The sequence below is a fragment of the Lonchura striata genome, chromosome 2 (genome assembly GCF_046129695.1).
Source record: "Lonchura striata isolate bLonStr1 chromosome 2, bLonStr1.mat, whole genome shotgun sequence".
In the NCBI taxonomy this organism is placed as follows: domain Eukaryota; kingdom Metazoa; phylum Chordata; class Aves; order Passeriformes; family Estrildidae; genus Lonchura; species Lonchura striata.
Genome location: NC_134604.1, coordinates 15090119 through 15111383, shown reverse-complemented (window position 1 = coordinate 15111383; position 21265 = coordinate 15090119). Strand labels below are relative to the sequence as shown.

The window sequence follows — 21265 nt, the reverse complement described above, 5'->3', positions numbered from 1 at the left end:
ACCTGGACAGCAAACATCTGACAGAATGAGCATGCAAGCAGGGGTGGGAGAATTGAGCACATCATAGTAATTGCAATAACCAAAACAAGTAGAAAACACGAATAATTAATCCTGCTGTTCAGAGACCACACAGTTCACTTCCAAAATTCAGTACTCAGTCCCATTAGGTTATGTCTTGATACCGCAGATTCTCCTGTCATCACTGCTCTCAATTCCAAGAGAAAAAGTGCCCCAAGGGGGCTGGGGAGTAGGGGTGGTGAATTTTCATCATGAGGTTCTATCAGAGCTTCCTTCCTCTTGTACATATTCTGACTATAGGCCAAAAGCTATTCTTTTGCAAAACTACCAAATATTTATTTGGAACATACAAAGACTTCTAGCAATCAAATTAAATGAACTGAGAGCTGCTGTGCTTTATGTATTTTTCCAGCTAATGGTGAAGAAAAGAAAAATAAAATCAAATGAAATCCATTGTAGTAAGCCCAAACCACAGAACAAACCTCCCTTTCAAGCATAAAACAATCAAGATGCCCTCAGTATTTGTGTAGGAAGAAAAGAGTCTGCATAGACACTGTCTGCTTGTACATGGTACAGAGAACTCCTTGCCACACACAGGCAGTGGGTAGCACAGATCTGCCTAAAGAAGTCACTGTTTTAACTCACTATAACTGTAGTGAAGCAAAAAATCAAAAGAAAAAAAGGACTCCTCCTTACTTCTTCCTTTTCTTCTGGGAAGGAAGGAACTATGTAATCCTGTACAGATATTTCTATCAAGTTTAATTTTCATCTGTCCTATTGTTGGCTCAATTTAATGTTCTTCTTTGCTGATTTTTTCTCCTCTGCCCCTTTCAATGCTCCAAAAATATTTTCCCTGCTTCTGTTGCCTTACAGGATAAGAGACAGGCTCCTTAAATCATAACCTGTTCAGTAGAGAGGCCACAAGATTTGTCAGTTGTTCACCCTCAGTTCTCTAATCCCGTACTTTAACTCATATACTGGCTGTCCCCACTACCTTGAGTTCTTTGGCCTCTTCTGTCATAAATAAAATCCACATGGATCATCTCCAGCTCTAGCTCTTTTGCCAGGATTACAGCCACCTTCCAGCTCCTACACCTATTTAAGTATTCCAGTTGGAGAAAGTTGAATTTTGAGTCATATTTCAGTCACACATATACACTGCTCTATTCCTCAAGCTACTCAGCCTAAGTTCCTCTCAAGAGGAAAAAACTATCACAGGAAACTGAGAGAGGAGTGCTTTAGGAAGGGATGGTCAGCAAGGTACATAGGGCAAAATTAAACATATGCTCTTCTCCCATGCATCCTCCTTGATCCCATCACCCTGTCCAACTGCCTGTAGCTGCAGTATTTCCTTCTGAACCTCTCATCTATCTTTCAGCTGCTTTTATTCTTTCCAGCACAAAAATGGTTCTAATTTTCTCACCTATCATCCAAATAAGTTGGGAAAAAAAACTCCACCTGTGCCTCTTCAGCTATTTCTTTTAAATCTCTAGTGTTGTTCGAGCAGTTTTACTCCAACTACAGTAACTTTTCTCCAGCTCCACTTTCAACCCCCACACTGCAATGAAAACTCTCCATCCACATCTTCCTTTCCAGACAATCCTCCTGCTCTTGAAATAGGATAAGACACTCATACTCTTACTATCTTACTAACCTTACTTACTAATATTTTCTTATTTTTCCAGCATGGATCTTCATTCTTCCATCAACGCTCTCTCTATTCTCAGGTCTCTTTGCTCGGTATCTCACCTCAGAGATCTCATCTGCAAAACAAGCTCAAGCTCCATCACTGCACTGACTACTCAGATCTGGGTCTCTGCTCAGGATCTGTCTCCTTATGTTCAAAGAACAGCCTCAGCATTGACAGAGATGTCAGACCAAGTTGTCAGCTCACACTAAATGGGACTAAAGCAGAGCTCAGAGCCCTCCACAATTGCTTTTACAACCATGGACCTGCCATGTGTCTGTCCAACTCAACACCTGTGCAGCACCTCTGATTTTGAACTCTTCCCAGGTCAAGGCAGAGTATTTCAAATTTTCCAGTCACCTGTTCAGCTGACAGCAGACTAAAACCTCCAGTTTGTACGTTGACTTTCATTATTGTGATGTCCTTTTTGCTCTGGACAGATGGACAATTATCAGTGATGATGAGAGATGGGGAAGACTGACTGGTGATGAAAATCTGAATTTACTGTGGACTACATATGCTTATATACTATTTTAGGAAGGCTACTAATTTTTACTACAATGATTGGGTTGTTCATCACATAAACTTATACATTTTGCAACATCTCTTGCTTGCAGAAGCTGATTCAATCCTCTTTCCTGTCAGCCAGTCTCAATTCAGTTTTCAAAGCTCTGTTTGTTCTTGCCAAGGCATTCCCATTACCAGATCTCTTATGCTAATCAGGTCCAAAATACTCTGTCTTGTGTGCCCCAGCAGACAGTAACAGACCAGTAAGTAGTGCAGTTCCTGGTAACCAAGCTGCTCCAAGGGTGACACTAAGAACAGGGGGACATCACATATGCAAGATCACTGCTTCCTTCCATGAAATGGAAATGACACCAAGCACCCATCCCTGTTTCAGTATGAAGAAGCTCTTGTCCCCAGCCACACTGTAGTACTGGTCTCATCCAAAACTTTTCAAATCCAAATTGTAGCACCTCCTCCTAAATGCTGTCCCTCAGGCTTGGGAGGATCTGCTCAAAACCTGCAAAATCCTTTCACTTCCTTTGAGCCCTCCAAAGCATGTGGTAACTGCATCTGTATGAATCCAACAGTGACTAAGCTGCCAGTGTTTGGAGATCAACACCTTTTAAAACGGAAGTCATCTTTTCCTGCTTTTACTTGTACCCCCTGGTTGTTTATACTGGCCTCATAGTGATCTTTTAAAAAAACATTTTGGGCAAATATTGGTTTTATTCTACATTTTTTACGTAGAAATATGGCTGACCATCTGGTGTGGCAGCATACCACAAAGAAATTCTTCTGTGCACCGAAGTTTTACACTAATTAACACATAGATAATTACAATTTCTTTGCAGACCACTGTTTCTGAGATCTTGGATCCAATGAAAACGTTCTGTTAAGACTGTGAACACACCAAAATAAACTCAATTCCCCTGGATTCAACTCAGTGTAACAAACCAAGAATGCAAACAGCTAACACTGTAATCACAGGCATCTTATTTCTATCAGTACAAACACAAACTTTCACCACACTGCTAAATACTGGATGCTTTTAGCTGCTACCATTCCCATCCTACACCAGGAAGAGTGTTACTCCCCTCTTCTTGAAATGGCTGATCATCAGTTTATTAATTAATACAAGCAACTTGCTTTGCTTATCTTACAGACACCTGGTAGTACAGGCATGTATACAAGTTATAAATGAAGTCACTTACGCAGCAAGGTCTTGACAAAATGACCAAAACTCAGTGTTTCATTATCTTCACTCTGGTCTCCCCAGCAGCCCAGAAGTTTTATTAGAAAGGGGGATTTGTTTTTTTCTAATGACTAAGGGTCTAAAGTCACAAAAACAATATACACTTGAGAATCCGTGCTTTCATTAACAAATACTCTTACTCAACATCAAATGTCTTGTGAAACATCTCCTGTTGACAGCATTCTCAACTACGATTGCATGGCATTTAGCTCTTTCTCCCACAAAGCAGCTGCCCTGTACAATCAGCATGAAGCAATAGCAGCCAGACCCCTACAAAACATCCCAGAAAGCCAGAACAAAGTTATAGTCCCCAACTGCAACTACAGGCACTTATGTACCAACAGACCATTTTTTCACTGTGGATAAAACACCTGGTGGAGAAACCTTAGCTTTCCTGCCTTAATAAACAGTAGACTTGCCAAAATAATTTCTTTGAAACTGCACAAGATCTGGTAAAGCACCCAGATGCTGGATAGAATTTCCACACAAATAGTTCCTTCACATCATTTAGCCTAAACAGAAGAGTAGAACCCACAGCAGCAGTTCCATCCAGGAACAAACCATGGTGTACTTCCTAAGGACAAAAACACACAGGTATTAAGAAGCCACATGTGTCCCTGCAGCCCCCTGTCACCACGACCTTTCTGTCTGCACTCCATACATTTACACAGGACACAAAGTAACACCAGCTACAGAAATGATGACTACACAGAGTCACACCAACCAATCTTGACAGCTAAGTTTCAAAGCAACAAAAACCAAATTCCATTGCCTCGAAGGAGGACAGAAGAGTTAAATTTCACTCTCAAACGCCAATTCACCAGAAGAGCCTTTAGCTGCTGCCACAGCATCTCCCCAGGTTGCCAATCTTGTCAAGTAACCCAGACTGCTGGAGGAAAGAGAGCTTCCTGTCTCCAGTAACACAGCCGGTCCTGCAGCATCCTGCAGCTCCACGAATCAGAAAGCACAGCTGTGACACCCAGCCCATGAACACCTACCACCTCCTGTCACCATGCTGCTGCAAACCTTCATCCCCCAAGCACAGACAAGCATCTGCTAACACAACATTCACTTTCTCTTGGCCTCTTTGCACATTCAGCTAAGCTCTGCCTGACTCAACAATGAGAGAGAAAATAGCATCTCATCAGCCCAAGTGAAAGAAAAGGAGTTTCACTGAAAAGTCTTGAGCAAGTTGTGGCTAAGCTGTCAAAGCATACAGTAACATCCATGTATCTCAGCCCGCCATGCACCTACTCTGACAGGACTTAAAAGTCTCCAGAGTCCCCAGACTTTGGTATCTCCTCCTCCTCCCACACTTTAGGGTCAGCTTTTGGCATGTTCTCCTCTACATCATGCAGAGCTCCTAATGGTTCTGCCAAGGAGCAGCAAAAAGAGCCTATGATGAGATTTACTTTCAAAGCCCATGCTTTAACCAGAAATTAAGAACAAGCATGAGAAACAGCAAAAAATGCCTGAGCTCCCTTGCCAGACAGGCCACAGATGTGGCATTGTGTTCCCTTGTTTAGTCCTGAGAAAATAATTTCACTGTTATATCACTTAAAACAGAGATGCTTGTAAAGGTGGTAAGAACTATGAACAAGTAAGCAGTGTAGCTGCACAGCTTCGTGCTTCTATTACAGCATCAGTCACATGTCAGGTTTGGGCAGATATTTAGTCTTGAGGCAAGTAACTTCTAGTTACTTCTAGTACTTTTCACTGGGGATCACAAAGCAACACTTTCCTGCCTATCTGCAGGCTGGAACACCAACCAGCAGCTCAGGTACTCTCCAAACCACACAGCACATTTTTCTGCTCAACAGCCCTGAAGTGGTTTTTCCTTCCATGCCCAAATAAGTTTAAGAGTGCTCAAATCTAAGTAAACAGTTCTTGTTGACAAAGCCAAACCAAAAGAGTGGAGAACTCAAAGGGGACAAGTTAAAGTTGTGCAAAGGGTAACTGGAACAGTTGATGGCAGCTGCTCCACCTCTAATCTTGCAATACCAACAGAGTCACTAACAAACATAGTACTTTATTTTCTGAGCACAAGGAAAGATGCCAGAAAACAGGAACTGAAATTACAGAAAGGCAGAAAAGACAGAAAAGTCTCATTGAAATACACCAGGTTTTTCCCCACAAATAGGGAACGAAGCTTACTTAACTAAAGATCTGAGAGAAGTTGGGTAAACATCTCAACACATGGCAGAGAGAATAAAAAAAGCATCCCACCATCACAACCATTTCCTAAAATTGCTATAGCAATCCACTAAAATTGTCACAACTACTAAGGAAATGAGAGTATTAAGGATCAGAAGTTGTAGACTAAAAAACCACAACCAAACAACAGCAAAACCCAAATCCATGGAGTGGACAGTAGAGACTGACATATTGCTGGCTGGAACAAAAGCTTCCCACCAGGCTTTTTTCTTTTTTTGGTTATTAATACTATCTCCAGTGAAACTATGTTAAAAATACCAGTAATGTTGCCAACTGTTGATGCATGCAGCATCTTTTTGACAAAATCCATCATCAGCAGCATGGGAACTACCAATTTCCTAAAAAAAACTAGGCAGTAGAATTTAGGAGGTGGATACACAAATTTCATTAAGATATACAGTGCAAAGCCTACATATCAACGAAAGGAAGCTGCCCTTTTCCTGACCCTTTAACAGTAATCAATCCACAAACCTGCAACCAACTCAGTCTATACACAACAAGAAACATCTGCAAAAGCTGCACGTTGAACCACCCAAGGTATTAGTAGCATTCCATGAACAGTCACTCCCACCTATCATCATTCCTGAACCAGAATCATGCCCAATACTCTTGCCAAGTATTGGTATTTCCACAAGTCTGAAAGGTGTGCACAGGATTTTTCCCTGTATAGAGACTCAGTTAAAACCTGTTAAATAAAATCCTACCATTTAACTGAGCAAGAAGAGACATGAAATTACATCATCTAAGTGATCACTCTTCTCAGCTGACAGGGTATTCATGCAGCCAATCTGTTCTGGTGTGACCAGAGGCTTACTTCAGCAGTTCAAGCCAACCCAAAGCCCTTGGAGGACCAGATTCCTTACTGATCCATGGACTGCTGAACACCTGCAGCCAGCTCTGGCACCAAGCTTGCAGCAATCTCACACTGACTCGCTAACTGAACTGCTGAACAAACTTGTAACCAGCTGTAACCTGCAGCAGCACAACCACAAAACCAAAAGGAGAAGCCCAAGCCAAATATTTCAAAGCATTGTTCTACAAGAATTTGTCTGTGGTGGTGGCAATTTAAATAGCTCACATGCACACTCAGAATGAGATGAATTTGATCAGAAACTAATCTGTGTTCAAAACAGCCCTTTCACCATTGTTTTCTTTCAAACCAGATAAACACCCTAGCCCAGTCCACTGTATGCTGTTTTGTACAATTGAGGAGGGTTAGGAAGCACCAAGTAGGAACTGATACAGCTGGTTTTTCTCAGAACACTTCTTTTGTGAAGAATTTATAGCCTTCCTTGTAGCACACTACATCACTTTCTCAGTTTACACACGTGGTGATTTCCAGAGCCATCCCTTGGAGTGAAGCAGCACCTTCCATAAATCAAGATCCTTCAAGACCTTGATCTGAACAGCTCAAGACACAGAAACCAGTCAGATTTCAAAACTCCTGCTGCACATCCAGCTTTATGGAATTTATTACCAAGTGGGAGCCCTGTTCACCACCTTACATTTGCACACATTACAAAAACAAGTTACTGAATAACAGGTGGCTTGCAGCCAACTGTGAATGCCTCCAGCAATGGCCATTTCAGCCACCTGGAGATGACCTGCCCTGATTTACCTCCACCTCATGAACTGAAAGTGCCACCAACCACTGACAACTGCTACACTGCCCAGAGTTTAACCCTCCCTTAAGTATCAGAATCTCAATCTGCTTTGAGTGTTTCCAGGCAAGTTCCCTTCGTGCCCCTTAACACCATGTGTGTAAAGCATCAGTGAATGTACCACAAAGCATCTTCTTCTGCAGGGTTGGAGGAAAGAGAGCTCACAAGAACAACCACAGCCTTCCAGTTTTCCTTATGCATTTTAAGCCAAAACCTAGCAGCAGCACCACATGGAAAGTGCCAACTGCGCAGATACATAAAAATGCAGGAGCTGAAAGGGACAGCAGCCAAAGGGAACAAATATACAAGGACTGTGGGCTAACCCCAGCAGGCAGCTCAGCCCTGCACAGCCCCTCGCTTGCACCCCCAGTGCAATCAGGGAGAGAACTGGAAGTTAAAAAGTGACTTGAAGGTTAAAAAGTGAAAAAACTCAAGGGTTGAGATAAAAACAGTTTAAAAGGAAAAGCACAAGCCATCACCTACAGCTTCCATCAGCAGCCAGGTGTTCACCATCTCCAGGAAAGCAGGGCTCTATCAGGCATAACAGTGACTTGGAAGACAAATGCTGTAATTCCAAATGCTATAATTCCCTTCCTCCTCCTTTTCCCAGCTTTCATTGCTGACCATGACTTCTGTGGTGCCCTCCCAACTCCTCATGAAACCCCAGCCCATCTGCTGTCAGGGAGGGGTGACAAACAAAAAAGGCCTTGGGGTGCGCAAGCCAATGCAATACAAGTAACCAGTGCAAAACATTGTTATGTTAAATTAATTCTGTCCCACATTAGTACCAATACATTTAATTAATATAAACAATTTCAATTTAAAAAAAAGAGAAAAAAGCTTATTCAGGACAAGTAACAGAAAGCCCCTTAAAGATAAAGGAGATTTTAAAGAAAAACTTTTTTCAACCTGCTCAGCAAAAACTGCTGTTAACCCTGCTTTAGGATGAGTTGCCACACCTTCTGTGCTATGGGTACTGCTTACTGCTAAACACTAATCTGAGTAAACACTTGCTTTTTGACATGACTGCTGCTAGAGATAACAGTGAATCACTGCAGTTAGAGCTCCCCAAGTCTGTTTGCTGGCAGTAAAGCCAGTTCAAAAGTTTTTGTCCTCTCCTAGCACAGCCTTCTCTTACACAAGATATTCATACCCTCTCCATTGTGCTAATCACTTCCTGTGGGGTGCCACTAACCCGGACCACTAAAATAATACAGATAAGCAAACCACACACAACAACAACAACAAAAAAAGATAAAAGGATATATGCCATAAGGAGGTTAATGTTTTCACACAGAGAGCTTCCAGCTTCCTGATGTATTCCTAGGATATCCTGAGTTAACAATCACTAGTTCAAAAAATGTATTTTCTTGCATACCAGGCTGTTTGTTTTATTAATTACATGCAGGCAGTAAAAGAGCAATGTATGCCATACATGATGAAACCACATCACATCACAGTTGGAGAACTCCCACTACAAGTACTACTAATAAACTTTGGATAGATGACCTGATGATGATCTATATGGCACTTCTCCAGAAAAACAGTAGGTCTTTAGAAACGACTCAGACTAAAATCTTTCAAGACAGTGTACAAGACAATACTAGGTTTCATTTTTTTGGTCTTCCATCTCAATTCAAGACAGTGTACAAGGCAATCCTAGGTTTCATTTTTTTGGTCTTCCATCTCAACTCTGTATGGGACACAAGATATCCAGCACTAGTCAGGACAAGATGGGTCCACAGACAGGCAGTGGAATTGCTGTTTAATACAATTAATTTCAATTCAGATAACAAGCAACACAGCCATGCATGCCATTACTTACACAAGTAGTTGTCACAGACTGAGACTGTTGGATGGCTGGGGCCAAGAAGCATTTGTCCATTTTATCTCATTCTATCACAAAAACATTAAGGTACAGACTTTTCAACATATTCAAGAACTTTTTGCTGCTGCTGCAAGCAAGGTGATCTGAGCGTTTATCCAGCTTTTGCCTTTGCAGAACCCACTGAGCAGTGCAGGCAAGGTAGTTTTCCTACCTGCAGCATCAGTGGGCTGAGCTTAGAAGGACTAACAGCTTCTGACGGGGGTGACTACAGGAATTCTGACTAAACCTGGCACAGGCACAAAGTGAGCATTGCAACCCTGACTTACACTGTTATTTTCAGGAGGCATTTCAAGCAGCAACTGAAATAGGCTGGTGAGCTCAAAGCAGTAACAGGCACTTGAGCTATTTAACATCTCAATACCCTGCTTGTTACTGACCCCTGTGTATGTGCCCACGTGCACTTGTATGAGTGTGTATAAAAGGGGTAGTAGGAGAAAATAAATTTCAAAAATGATCAAGCTTTGCTGGTATCAAAAAGAATAATAAAAAAAATTACCATTATTCTTTCCAGTAACATCTAAACATTTTTTGAGACTATCAGGAGTAATCAGGCACCACCCTCATGTCAAACACAGGCAGAATACCACTTTAAGTCATAATTACATAGCTTACAAATGCACAATTGCAAAATACTCCATTTTCTTGATACTCTTGGCTGGTTGTTCCAGGCTCACTCATGCACAGGAGAGATTATACATAGATTAACTACTTAAGCTACAAAATGTCCCCAGAATCACAGACAGCACATTTGACAATGATCATTCATTCTTACAAGCCAACGAAGCAACAGGGTTTTCAGATGACTGAGCATAAAGAAGCAAGGTGAACTCCTAACCCACACAAGCAGGGCCACATATGAAATAAGCCTAGAACTGTGTTATCTGTGCTTAGCTTTGAAGCAACCAGGCTTGGCAGAGCAGGCTGTGGTGGTTAATGGGGCCTGCACAGCACCCTAAGCAATATTTCTGTCTCACTGCAGGTTATTGGCCACAGGAGCAGACCTGCCACGGAGCATACAAGCAGGCACAAGGCACGGCAGCCACGCGTGCAGCACGTCACCCAGCCCCATGCCACATCTGAGCGAGGGAGCAGCATGGCCCTCTGCAAACACCACTCTGGCCCTTGCCAAAATAGGCAGGTTTTGATTCCCAAACCTCTCACGAGGGGAAAATCCAGCATGGGGAAAGGGAATGGGAAGAGGGCCCTTGAAAAAACATCAGGAGCATGAATGACACAGGCAAGAAGAAATGCACAGCACTGATCACCCAGGACTCCTTAGCACTCCAAAACTCAGGGAAAGGTCATCTTTTCCTTCCCATAATCAAACTCCTTTGCGTATGCAAAAGATGTGAAGAGCCTGCACTCTGATCACTTATTCCCATGTAGAGATGTAAACCTTGCTTTTCACAGCAGACAGGAGGATTAAGGATGTGCAAGGAGAGAAGAAGCCAACACAGGAATAAATTCAGACTTTCTACAATAATCTACTATTCCCACCTACTCACTTACTGTAGCTGTACCTTTTGTTGTGGTCAGGGAAAATACGCTTCCTTCTTCTCTTGCCTCCATATGTCTTTCCAAAGATCTCAGTTTTACTGTAATATATGCATATTTCACATCTACCTACTTAATCCCAAATACTGTCTCTGAAGATACACAGGAAGCCTTAGCAATCTTTAGTTCTTTATTGCAAAATGCAGTCATCTTAAACAAATGCAAACAATGCTCTTTGGGAATAGATGTAGGAAGAGGATTAATAATAGGAATTAGATATTAGAAGGAAGTTCTTTGCTGTGAGGGTAGGGAAGCACTGGAACAAGCTGACCAGGGAACCTGTGGATGCTCCATCCCTGTAAGTGTTCAAGGTCAGGATGAATGGGGCTCTGAGCAATCTGGTCTAGTGGAAGATGTCCCTACCCATGGCAATGGGAATGGAACAAGATTATCTTTAAGATTTGTTCCAACCTAAACCATTCTAAAATTCTATTAAATAAATTTTGAGTTCCTTACCACTCAGCACACTTTCTTAATAAACCTCTTCCCAGACAGACTTACGGTTTTACACAGTTTTCCAGACAAATGAACTGAGGAGCCATCAGGCTTCTAAATGTCTCCTACTGAAATACTTCACAAAGTTTTACCCACTAAGCAAGTACTGCCAGCCCAAAGTATCCATCACTGGATATCTGGGGTGTATAATACTGGATATTCCCTCACTGTCCGTGCCCAGCATCTACACACAGTGAGCTGGCATGGGAAAAGCACGTAACTTCTCGAGCCCAAGTGATGTGTGGAACCCTCTGAGAACATAAACCACAGCAGAGTGAAGCATCACTTTTGCCATTCCTACAGCTCCATAGCCTTGTACTCCTCATTGAAAATATTCCAGAACCAAGGATGCAATCCTGTGCCATGTGCTCTGAGATGACCCTGCCCGAACAGGGAGGTTGGACCAGATGACCCCACTGTAGCCCCTTCCAACCCAAGCCGTTCTGCGATTCTGCACTTACTCTCCACCTATACGAGTCATAAATGCATCATCTGACTGACACAATTCCCCCTCCACCCAAATACTTCACCACTGACCGAATCGAGTCATTTACCACAACCCCAGCGTCCCTATTCCTCGGTCACGCCGTGGCTCTCCCAGCAAACGCCACCCGCGTCCCTGGAGCGAAGAACCCACGGCGGTGCTCGGTCCCGGCTCGGTCCCGACGATCCTGGGGATCTTTTCCGAGCTAATGGATTCTGCGGAACCAGCGCTAACACGGGGCCGCCGCGCATCACTGCCCCGGCCCGCGGCACCCCTGCCCTGCCCACGCCGGCTCCCAGGGGCTTTGTCCGCGGCACACCGACCCTTCCCCGGCAGGACGGCGCTCCTCGGCCGCCGCCGACCCTGCTCCGAACCGGGCGGGCAGCGAGCGGCAGAGCCGCGCCGTGCCCTGCCCGCGGAACCGCCCTCAGCCCCGGGAGCGGCGTTAAAGGGCAAACCGGCGGCCGGCCCTGCCTCGGTCCCTGACTCACCGGCGCTGAGGGCGGCGGCGGCGATCAGCAGCCACGCCGCGCAGGGCCGCCCCGCGCTGCCTCCGCCCGCCGCCATCTTCCAGCCGCCGCCGCCTCCCCGCGGCGCCCTCATTGTCCGCCCCCGGGCCCCGCGGGCCCGCCCCCGCCCCCTGCCCCGCCCGCCCATTGGCTGCTGCTGCTGCCAATCACACACACCCCCCGCGCACCGCTCGCCCCGCCCACGCCCTGCCCCGCTGCTCCACGGCGATTGGACAAGGCAGCCATCAGTCAAGTCCAGGTGACCTATGGGCGCAGGGAAGGCACTGTCCCGCCCCCCCAGCCGGGCGCGTCGCTGGCGCCCCGCCGCGGCCGGCCGGCGGTGCTGCGGAGGGCGCGGGCGCCGCGGGGCCGCTCCCGGGCGGTGCATCCCGGGGGTCGCAGAAACGCTGAGTCACAGAATCGCCCGGTCCGTGAGGCTGGAAAGGACCTGTGAGACCATCGAGCCCAACCCATGACCCAACACCACCGTGCCAACTTGACCGCGGCACTGACTGCCACGTCCCGCCTTTCCTTAAGCACCTCTCCAGAACATCCCTGGGTGGCCCATCCCAATGTCTCATCACGCTTTCTGTGAAGAAATTCCTCCAAATGTCCAACCTCAACCTCCCCTGGTGCACCTTGAGGCCACGTCCTCATATCCTGTGGCTGGTTCCCTCGGAGAAGAGACCAAACCCCACCTGGCTCCTTTCAGATGGTTGTAGAGGGCAATAAGGTCATCCCTAAACCTCCTTTTCTCCAGGCTGAACACCCCCTGCTTCCTCAGCCACTCCTCACAGGGCTGCCTCGAGCTCTGGCACTGCCCGACAGTTACCCTGCAGTGCGGGAAGCTTATCCAAGTGCCTTTGGAGGCATGCTACCAACCATGCCAGCTGGCACTGAACCTGTCTGGACAATCACTGACAGCCACAAAACTGACAGTCACTCCAGTGGAGCTGTGCTTCCCGTAGTCAAGATCACCCAGGAGCTGTGGGGTGACTGTGCCCCATAAGGATTCATCACTGTGGTGTGTGGTGTGGTGTGGTGTGGTGTGGTGTGGTGTGGAAGTCTCCATATGGAAGTTCTGCCTCACTCGCCCAGTTTCCAGCAGGCGAGTGCCAGCAGGAGCAGATCCCGCTGCTCACGGAGTGCCCCAGCCCCTCTGCCAGCCTCGAGCTCCCCTGGGTGCACGTTATGGCGCCGGTTTGTCCCAGGGGAAGTGGGAGTGTGCTGCTGCAAGCTCTGAGTGAAGACAGTGCTGCTTCCTCCTGCATCCACAGAAATCCTGCCTGTTGTTCCCTGCTAATTCAGAGAACCTGTTTCGGCGTGCACTGCCTGTAAGCACAAGCTCCTTCAGAAGCTCTCCTGCTGCATCAATCGCACATCCACCTTTGCCTTTCGCCTGAAAATACCTGCTTGGAATTTCCCTCGGCTTGCTGACTGGACTCCCAGCTGCTACACGCCCCCTGAGCCCAAGCTTTTATCCTTCCTTCTTCCTCCTGCCTTCTGAGCACCCTTTGTTGTGCCGTGTTTTCCCAACCATGCATTTTAAAGAAGTTGCACAAGCTGAGTCATATCTCAATGCTATTGCTCACTGCATCCCTGAGCCTCCAGAAGCCTGGAGGTGCTCTGCTCATGCCCAGTGCTCCATGGATGCTGATCCTTGCCCAGATCCCTGTGCCACCAGTTTCTCTGCCACTCTCTGGACACCTCATCACATCTGCAAGTGAAAGGCCACAGGAAAGGCCACCGTGTGCCATGGAGAGGAGGGCTGTGGCAGATTATTTTCTTTCCAGCTGTGATGCCAGACACCACCTTAAAATTCTCCTGGGATTTAAAATGTAACAGCTTGTGCATCCATTATTTATACCCTAAGGGGAAGCTTTGGAGCACATTCCTCATCTAGCTGTTGTACATGTTTTCTAGAAACCCAGACTAGCAGAAATCCAGGGCACCTCTTGGGAATAAATATCAACAACACAGGCAACTCTTTGTATTACAGGGAAATATCACCTTGTTTGGTTAGCACCTCATTTAACTTCCCTTGTGGGTGGGTCTTTAGCCAATTCATCAATACCCCAAATGGAGCAGAAACTGATAGGCAGTGTTAAGACTTTCTTTCCAAGCCCGTTTTCCTCAATACTTCCTCTGAGCTCTTTCCTTCCATGGAAGCTCCACCCAACCTTACAGCTCTCCTGGGCGGCTGGAAGTGCTCTTTACCAGCATGGAACCACCTCAGTACTCAAAGTTCACTGTTTACCTCCAGGTCCTTCAGTACTGCACAGTTTAAAACTGTCCAGTCCTTTGAAGAGGCCATGCTTCACCCTTCTGGGTAATTTTGCAAGATAGTAAACCTATTTTTTTTTTAATGGCATTTTTCATATTCTTAATATGACTGTCCTTCACAAAGCTCACATGTTCTCTTTCTGTGTACTAAACCTGATTTGGCCACACACAGCCCTTACCTACACTGTCCCTTTCCTGACAGAGCTGAGATCACATTGCCACAGGAACAGCCCTGACTTCCCTGTTTGTTTTGTAATAACACAGATGTTCAGTACAGAGAACACTGGGACAATAGCTGGTCTACTTACAGCAGAAAATTCTGTATCCAGATAGATATGATCAAATTACTCTCTTCTGCTACTTTCAGAGAGCAAACAGGGTGCTGGGACAACCTAATTTGTCCCAAGGAACATATACTGCATCTTCTTCCCTCTTGCAGTGTATGTTAGAAATTCAGACCTTTGTTATCCTTCGTTTTGGAGAGGTCTCTAGTAGCTTGCCACAGAGAGCAAGCGAAATTTTGGTGTTAAAAAAAAAGGGGGGATAGTAACTTCTAGGAGGGGAAGAAAATATATTTAGGCTGATTTTGCATTTATAATGGTTTTGATTGTTTTCTCTTTAGCCTGCATCTCTGTACATACCAGAGGAATTGTACAGTATACACTGTTTAGTGTGCAAAGATATGCACTCCTGTAAAAGAATATCCCACCCAACACACTCATTTTGAATTAGTAATAGAAGAACATGAGAGAAAAAGGAAAAAAACAGGCTCTATTTGCACAAGAAAGTATTGTGTATCCCTCACAGCAATCTTTTTTCTTCTGCAGTTGGGAGAAACTGTGACTAGCAGATAACACCACGTTCATGTTTATATTGGTTAAATAGAAACGCAGGGTTTTTTTCAAAACTCAAGAGCTGGCAGCAGCACAGTAATTGCATACAGACTTTGAAGAGTTTGGGAACTATTTTTCACAAGAGTCAGTGTTGTTGAGGCTGGAAGGGACACCTGGAGATCACCCAGCCCAACCCCTCTACCAAGGCAGAGTCACCTTGAGCATATTACACAGGGAAATGTCCAGGTGGGGTTTAAATGGTTCTGGAGAGGGATAATCCATGACCTCCCTGGACAGCTGTTCCAGTGCTCTGGCCCATTAGCACAAAGAAGTTCTACCTTGTGTTGAGGGGAACTTTTTGTGATTTAGTTAGTGGCCACTGCTCCTCATCCTGGCACTGGGCACGACTGAAAAGAGCCTGGCACCATGCTATTGCCACCTACTATTGAGGTATTTATACATATTGATGAGATCCCCTCTCAGTCTTGTCTTTTTCATCATTTGATTGAGAAGAATGTCTTGGATCACCCACTTTGCAAGGGTAAGTGTTCTCAGGAAAACTTAGGACAGAAAAGGACGGGAATGATGAACTATTCCAGCGCTGAATGGATGCTAAAGAACAATTTCAGTCATGATAACCTTTCTTGATAACCTTGATACATAAAAAAGCACATAAAATGGAAGGAATTTGTCTTCCTGTCTTTTCCTCCTACCTTTCCCCCAGCTTCTTGGAATATATTGGACTCTAGGCAAAATTAGTTTAGAGGCTGTTACTGTAGAGGTCCAAGGTAACAGTGACCTCCACCCTGACCAACACCAGCGTTCCAAGACTCGCTGTTTAAGCAGATAAAGCAGGTCTGCATAAAACCATCATCTGTAAGTTAGGAAAGTAACGTTGCCTCTACTCGGCTGTGGCACAGTTTGAAATTATGGAGCTGAACCAGGAGTTTCCCCTCACCGCTCTGGGGCTTGCGGCCTGGCTGCGCGCAGCGTACGAGCAGCTTTCGCACCCGCAGGGAGACAGGGCTGCCGCGGCGCCGCCAGGAGCCCGGGGAGAGCCGGCAGCCACAGGGAAGCGCCTGTGCCCCTCAGGAACAGGGAAGACCGCAGGAATCGCGCCGGACGGAGCTGTCCCGGGCAGGGGGCTGCGCGGCGCCACCGGAGCGTTCCTCTATAGGGGAGAAAGAACGCTTTCCATGGCGGCTCGTTGGTCTAGGGGTATGATTCTCGCTTAGGGTGCGAGAGGTCCCGGGTTCAAATCCCGGACGAGCCCGTGTTTTTTTTGTTCTTTTATTTTCTTCCTTCTCCGCAGCAGCGGTGGCTCCCGCACACAGCGAAGGGACACGGCGGGGGCTAACAAAGGAGCCCCGCTCGTTCGTCTTTAGTGCAAGAAAAAGCTTTAAGAACTCACCGACGACCGGCCGCTCCTCGCTCCTCTTCGTCTGGCACCGAGCGTCGCTACTCTCATTTTTCCCAGGCAGGCTCCCGCCTTCCTCCTCACCGAGAGAGCGCTGGGGGGCCGCTCCTCGCCCTTGCGAGCGGTCCCAGCTCGGCACACCGTCCCGGCCGCAGCGCCGTCCCCGCGGCGCGGTCCCACTGCGGGCGGGCTTCAGGCGCAAAAGCGCAGGAGGGCCCGCGGCGGCAAAAGGAGGAAGGGGGCTCGCGCATCCCTTCCCGGCGGGCTCGTCCGGGATTTGAACCCGGGACCTCTCGCACCCGAAGCGAGAATCATACCCCTAGACCAACGAGCCGCTCTGCTGGTGCTTTCCCAGCTCAGCACTTCACTGCCGTCCCGCCTCCTCCCGCCCACGTTGACTCCACTGGTGCCTGTGCGGATCCGTCCTTGCCGACCACCGCCAGCGGCTTTGCCCAGCGCTCCGGAGCGCATCGCTGCTCTCTCTCAGTGCATGGAACCGCGGGGGCTGCGGCCATTTCTCCCTGCTCGCCCCTCCGTCTCCTTTCCCAGGGTAATCCCTGGCATCGCCCTTCCCCCGACCCTACGGCTCCGCTCGTTAGCGACGGCTCCGCGTCCCCGCGCGGGGGGCAGCGGCCCGCGCGGCGCTCCGCTGCTTTCCCTCGCGCAGACCCCGCTCCCGCGCTCATCCGAGGGGCGCAGGGACAACCCAGCCTTCCCATTCCACTTCCACTCCCACGCCCGCGGTGGCGCTGGAAGCTGGGCGAGCTCGTTCCCAGGGGACGGGGAGGCGGAGGAATGGGACAATCCAACGCCCCCCCCCCAGCGGGTTTGGTCGGTGCCGGGCCGCGCCGTGCGCTGCGCCCCCTGGCGGTGCGGAGGGGTCACACGCGTGTCCCGGGCGCGCTCGGAGCCTCCCGGGGCTCGCCCACGGGCGGGACCAGCGCCCACGGGCGCCACAGGCATCGCCCCGCGGTTCCGAGCCCGCAGCACCCTCCTGGTTTGAATCCCGCTTGCCCCCGATGTGCTCCGTCCTGCTAATGCTTCCTGGCATCCTCATGTTTCCATGCCTTTGCATCCCAGAGTTTTATAAAAAAGGCCTATTCCTCCCTGTTCCGCAGTAGTTCCTCCCTATTCCTCATATTAAATTTAAATTTTGAAGTCCTAATGCCAGTGGAATTCTCGCCCCTTTTTTTTTTTGCCTGCTGCTATCAGTTCTGCCCATTCTTTCTCAGGTTTCTCCATTTCTCCAGAAGGAAACAAAAGACACAGATTTTTGGTTTGCTTTGGTTTATTCCACCATTTATTTATCCTATTTCTCCCTCGGAATTTCCATTCCCGTGCTCGGGACACACATACACCTTCTCTACACAGGCACACATATATCTGTATGTACAGTAAGGCACAAGCACTCACATCCAGATGGGACACTCTGCTGAGAGAAGAAACGGGGGGCAACCAGTGATAGCAGCCTGCCCTGTAATACATGCTACAGCAAGCAGATTAAAATGGATTCAAAGGCAACAATGCTCCACAGCATGGCTCAAAAGGCTGTGGAGGTCGTGTTTGCCAACAAGCCCATGATAATTAAGGAGAGCAAGTGCTGCTGGCTCTCAGCAAGTGTGGCCTCAGTCCATGCCACAGTATGGATATTTTGTTCTGTGTGGCCAACACAGCTTCAAGCACTAATGTCAGGAAACTGGTCAAGTGAAGGTCTTACATCCACCTTCCCCCAGATAGTCTCCAGATTTAAATCGTTGTGACTGCTAGCCCATGACTTTCAGTAGCCCAAGAGTGAACGCAAATCTAGTACAGGGCATAAGTATTTTGGAGGGACTGGCTGCCTGAGCTTTGCCAATTCAGCCAGGCAATGCCACTGGAAATTCAGCCAGCTAAGACTTCATCTTTGATATGCACAAAATTAATTGGCTGTTTCCAGGAAGCTGGGATGCTTTCTATAAGGAGTGGCTCTTAGTGGACACAACAGAAGTTCCAGAACAGACTGGGTAGGGTTTGGAAGTGAGAAAGACTGATGGACAAGCAGCCCTTCTAAATCTGGACTGGATCCTAGAGCCAGATAAGAGAACCTGCCCTACTGACCTACTCAGCACATCTTTTCTTTGCATACAATCTGCTGGTTGTCATTTTCCACCGCACTAAAAGCACCCCAAAGCTGAAGCACACAAGACCTATCAGCCTACCACAGATGGCTGTTTCACAGATTAGCCCCATTTCAAAGGGATTTTATTTTTATATTTTATATTTATATATTTTTATGATCAATGTTCTAGGAGTTTTCCCCATGTTCAGAATTCACATTGTCTGCCATACAGCACATATGGAGAAAACATAACTTTTTGCTATTATTATAACATTATTTACTGAAGTTTTAAAACCCAAAGTCCTTTAAAAGAAGCTACCAAAAAGGCACCATACATGTATTATATACGTAACTGATGAAACTTCATCTAAGACCAATGCAGGGGAGAAGAAAAAGACATTATGGAGCAGGATGAAGAAGCAGAAGGACCATGAGTGGTGATGGCTGTTGCTCCAGGACAGTAGGTATCAGGTCTCTCAGTCCCCAAATATCACCAAGCAAGGCCAGCCAACACCTGAGTTTTGAACCCTGAAGAGATCACAAACACTCTCCTCTTCCAGTTGTCCCAAAATATGATGGTGCAAAGCAGAGAGCCAGCAAGTGGCCACTCAGCTCTGTGATGAGTCTGGACCTCAGGAGATTTCTGCATTCTGCTCCTCTCCTGCCACTGAAGGGTTTCCAGTAGCTTCCATCTCGACTGAGTTAGATGGCTCCTGTCCACATGTTAAGTCTCCTCTGCCCTGATTGGGTGTGTCCTTTTGAGAGGGGAAAATAAGTGAGGAAATAATGAAAAATAATCATGGGTCTAAGCAAAGACAGCGGTGGGAAGTCCTGGGGGTACTTTGGTGGTTTCTGTACTAGGAGGCAAAGGTGAGCTGCAGCCTGACCATGGGAATCCTTCCTTCAGCTGCTCCTTGCCAAACCAAGGAAGTATTTGAAGAGGAGGTGGTTGAGGTGGGACAAGACACATCCTCAGGCATCTGTGGCTATGTTATCAGTGGTTACAGAAAACACATGAAGGTGCATGGAACAAGGCCTGCTTCAGCCAGTGGAAATCCTCTTTTATTTCTATGGCAAAGGACCATGCTTGCAAGCTTTCAGAGCTGATTGTGAAATTGGTGTGCCATGGGTTTGCTGGCAAAGCTAACAAGCTAAACACATTGGGAATATATATATATATATATATATGTATGTACACATGTATACATACAACATGTGCACACATATAAATATTTATAAGTAAGGAGTCATATTGATACAGTGTATACATGGTTACTGCTGGGGAAATGTGCATTTTACTGCAAGTACTTTCATATTGCTTTCGAAACAGCAATGCAGGAGGGTGCCTGGGGAGCAGAGCCTCTCCTTATACTGAATCCACAATCAGCTTTGCTTCTTTTCCATCCCCTCTGTAACACCACCCAGGAGGGCTGGTCGTTTTGAGTACCCTGCTTCATAGTCTCTGCAGGCCTGAGATCTGAGGGTTTTGACATGTGGGGAGCAGCAGAATTGTTGTTGTGTTCTGTCACAGTTGCCATTTTTGCTAACAGCAAAACCCTCAGGTGCCTTAGGAGACGTCATCACGCTGGCCCATCTTACCTGTGTGTCACAGCTATGCTGTGCCCTGGTCCTGCGTGACTGACACTGAAGGCTCACTGGCAGTCCCTAATCCCACTGCATCCTGCAGTGGTTCAGGTGCCAGTGCTGTTTCTTCAGTGTCTGATGTTCTCTGTGTGTCTGTGCTCTCACTATTCTCCTTTGTTTCAGCTTCAGCTTCATCCTTCTCTTTGTCTCCCTTTCCTTGTTCACAGGCAGTGCTTTGCTGCTCTTCTCCCTGGGGACTGTCACACATCTCATTGTTTCCAGAAGGAGGCTGAGAAGAGTTCTCCTCTCCTGGGCCATCATGACACACTTCCTCCTCTTTTGTATTCCCTGTGTTATTCTTGCAAGGAGTAATTTCCTCTGCTGTTTTTTTCCCCTTTTCCCCATCTTCTGATCTACTGGATCCTCTCCTTGACAGGGGCTTCTCATCAGACTCTGCCTGTTTCTTCTGCTCTTTGCTCTCTTTTTCTTCATCCTCTGACCTGCTGGATCCCGTCCTTGATGCTGGCTTCTCATCAGACCCTGCCTGTTTCTTTTGCTCTTTGCTCCCTGTTTCTACTTCTTCTGTCTTGCCATTGGGCCCAAAGACCTCATCTTCCCTGGCACCATTTTCTGGAGAGGACAAGTTGACCCCTAAATCTTCCCCATCTCCGTACTCTGACAGAGATCTTCGGAACCTCCGCGAGGGAGGCCGGCGCTTTATCGATCCTCGTGTCCGCACCTGGGAGGCAGGAAAAGCAGACATTGAAGCAGTCAAAAGAGT

The 21265-nt window shown here is 47.0% G+C and overlaps 2 protein-coding genes and 2 non-coding genes across 9 annotated transcripts in view; 1 reads left to right on the top strand and 3 right to left on the bottom strand.

Annotated features, from left to right (window-relative positions):
- Positions 1-12361, bottom strand: part of MPZL1 (myelin protein zero like 1) — a 37828-nt gene extending 25467 nt beyond the window's left edge. For 4 of the 5 annotated variants that reach the window (XR_013339441.1, XM_077781188.1, XM_077781191.1 and 1 more), the window contains exon 1: positions 12252-12361. Coding sequence is in view for 3 of the 5 variants with exons in the window: in XM_077781188.1 (XP_077637314.1) it covers positions 12252-12327 (76 nt within the window). In the remaining 2 variants the exon portion in view is untranslated. Of the gene's footprint in view, positions 1-11830; positions 12131-12251 lie in introns of those variants that run through there. The other variant, XM_077781189.1, reaches the window with a different exon arrangement.
- Positions 12362-16586: 4225 nt separating this feature from the next.
- On the top strand, positions 16587-16658 carry TRNAP-AGG (transfer RNA proline (anticodon AGG)). The gene has a single exon. It is a non-coding gene; the product is annotated as a tRNA-Pro (tRNA).
- A 406-nt stretch (positions 16659-17064) lies between these two features.
- On the bottom strand, positions 17065-17136 carry TRNAP-CGG (transfer RNA proline (anticodon CGG)). The gene has a single exon. It is a non-coding gene; the product is annotated as a tRNA-Pro (tRNA).
- Positions 17137-18072: 936 nt separating this feature from the next.
- Positions 18073-21265, bottom strand: part of RCSD1 (RCSD domain containing 1) — a 30211-nt gene continuing 27018 nt past the window's right edge. For both annotated transcript variants that reach the window (XM_021550153.2, XM_021550154.2), the window contains 2 exons: positions 20500-21223; positions 18073-19655 (listed from right to left, as the gene is read on the bottom strand). In XM_021550153.2, the coding sequence (XP_021405828.2) occupies positions 20513-21223 (711 nt within the window). In that variant the 3' untranslated portion in view covers positions 18073-19655; positions 20500-20512. The remainder of the gene's footprint in view (positions 19656-20499; positions 21224-21265) is intronic.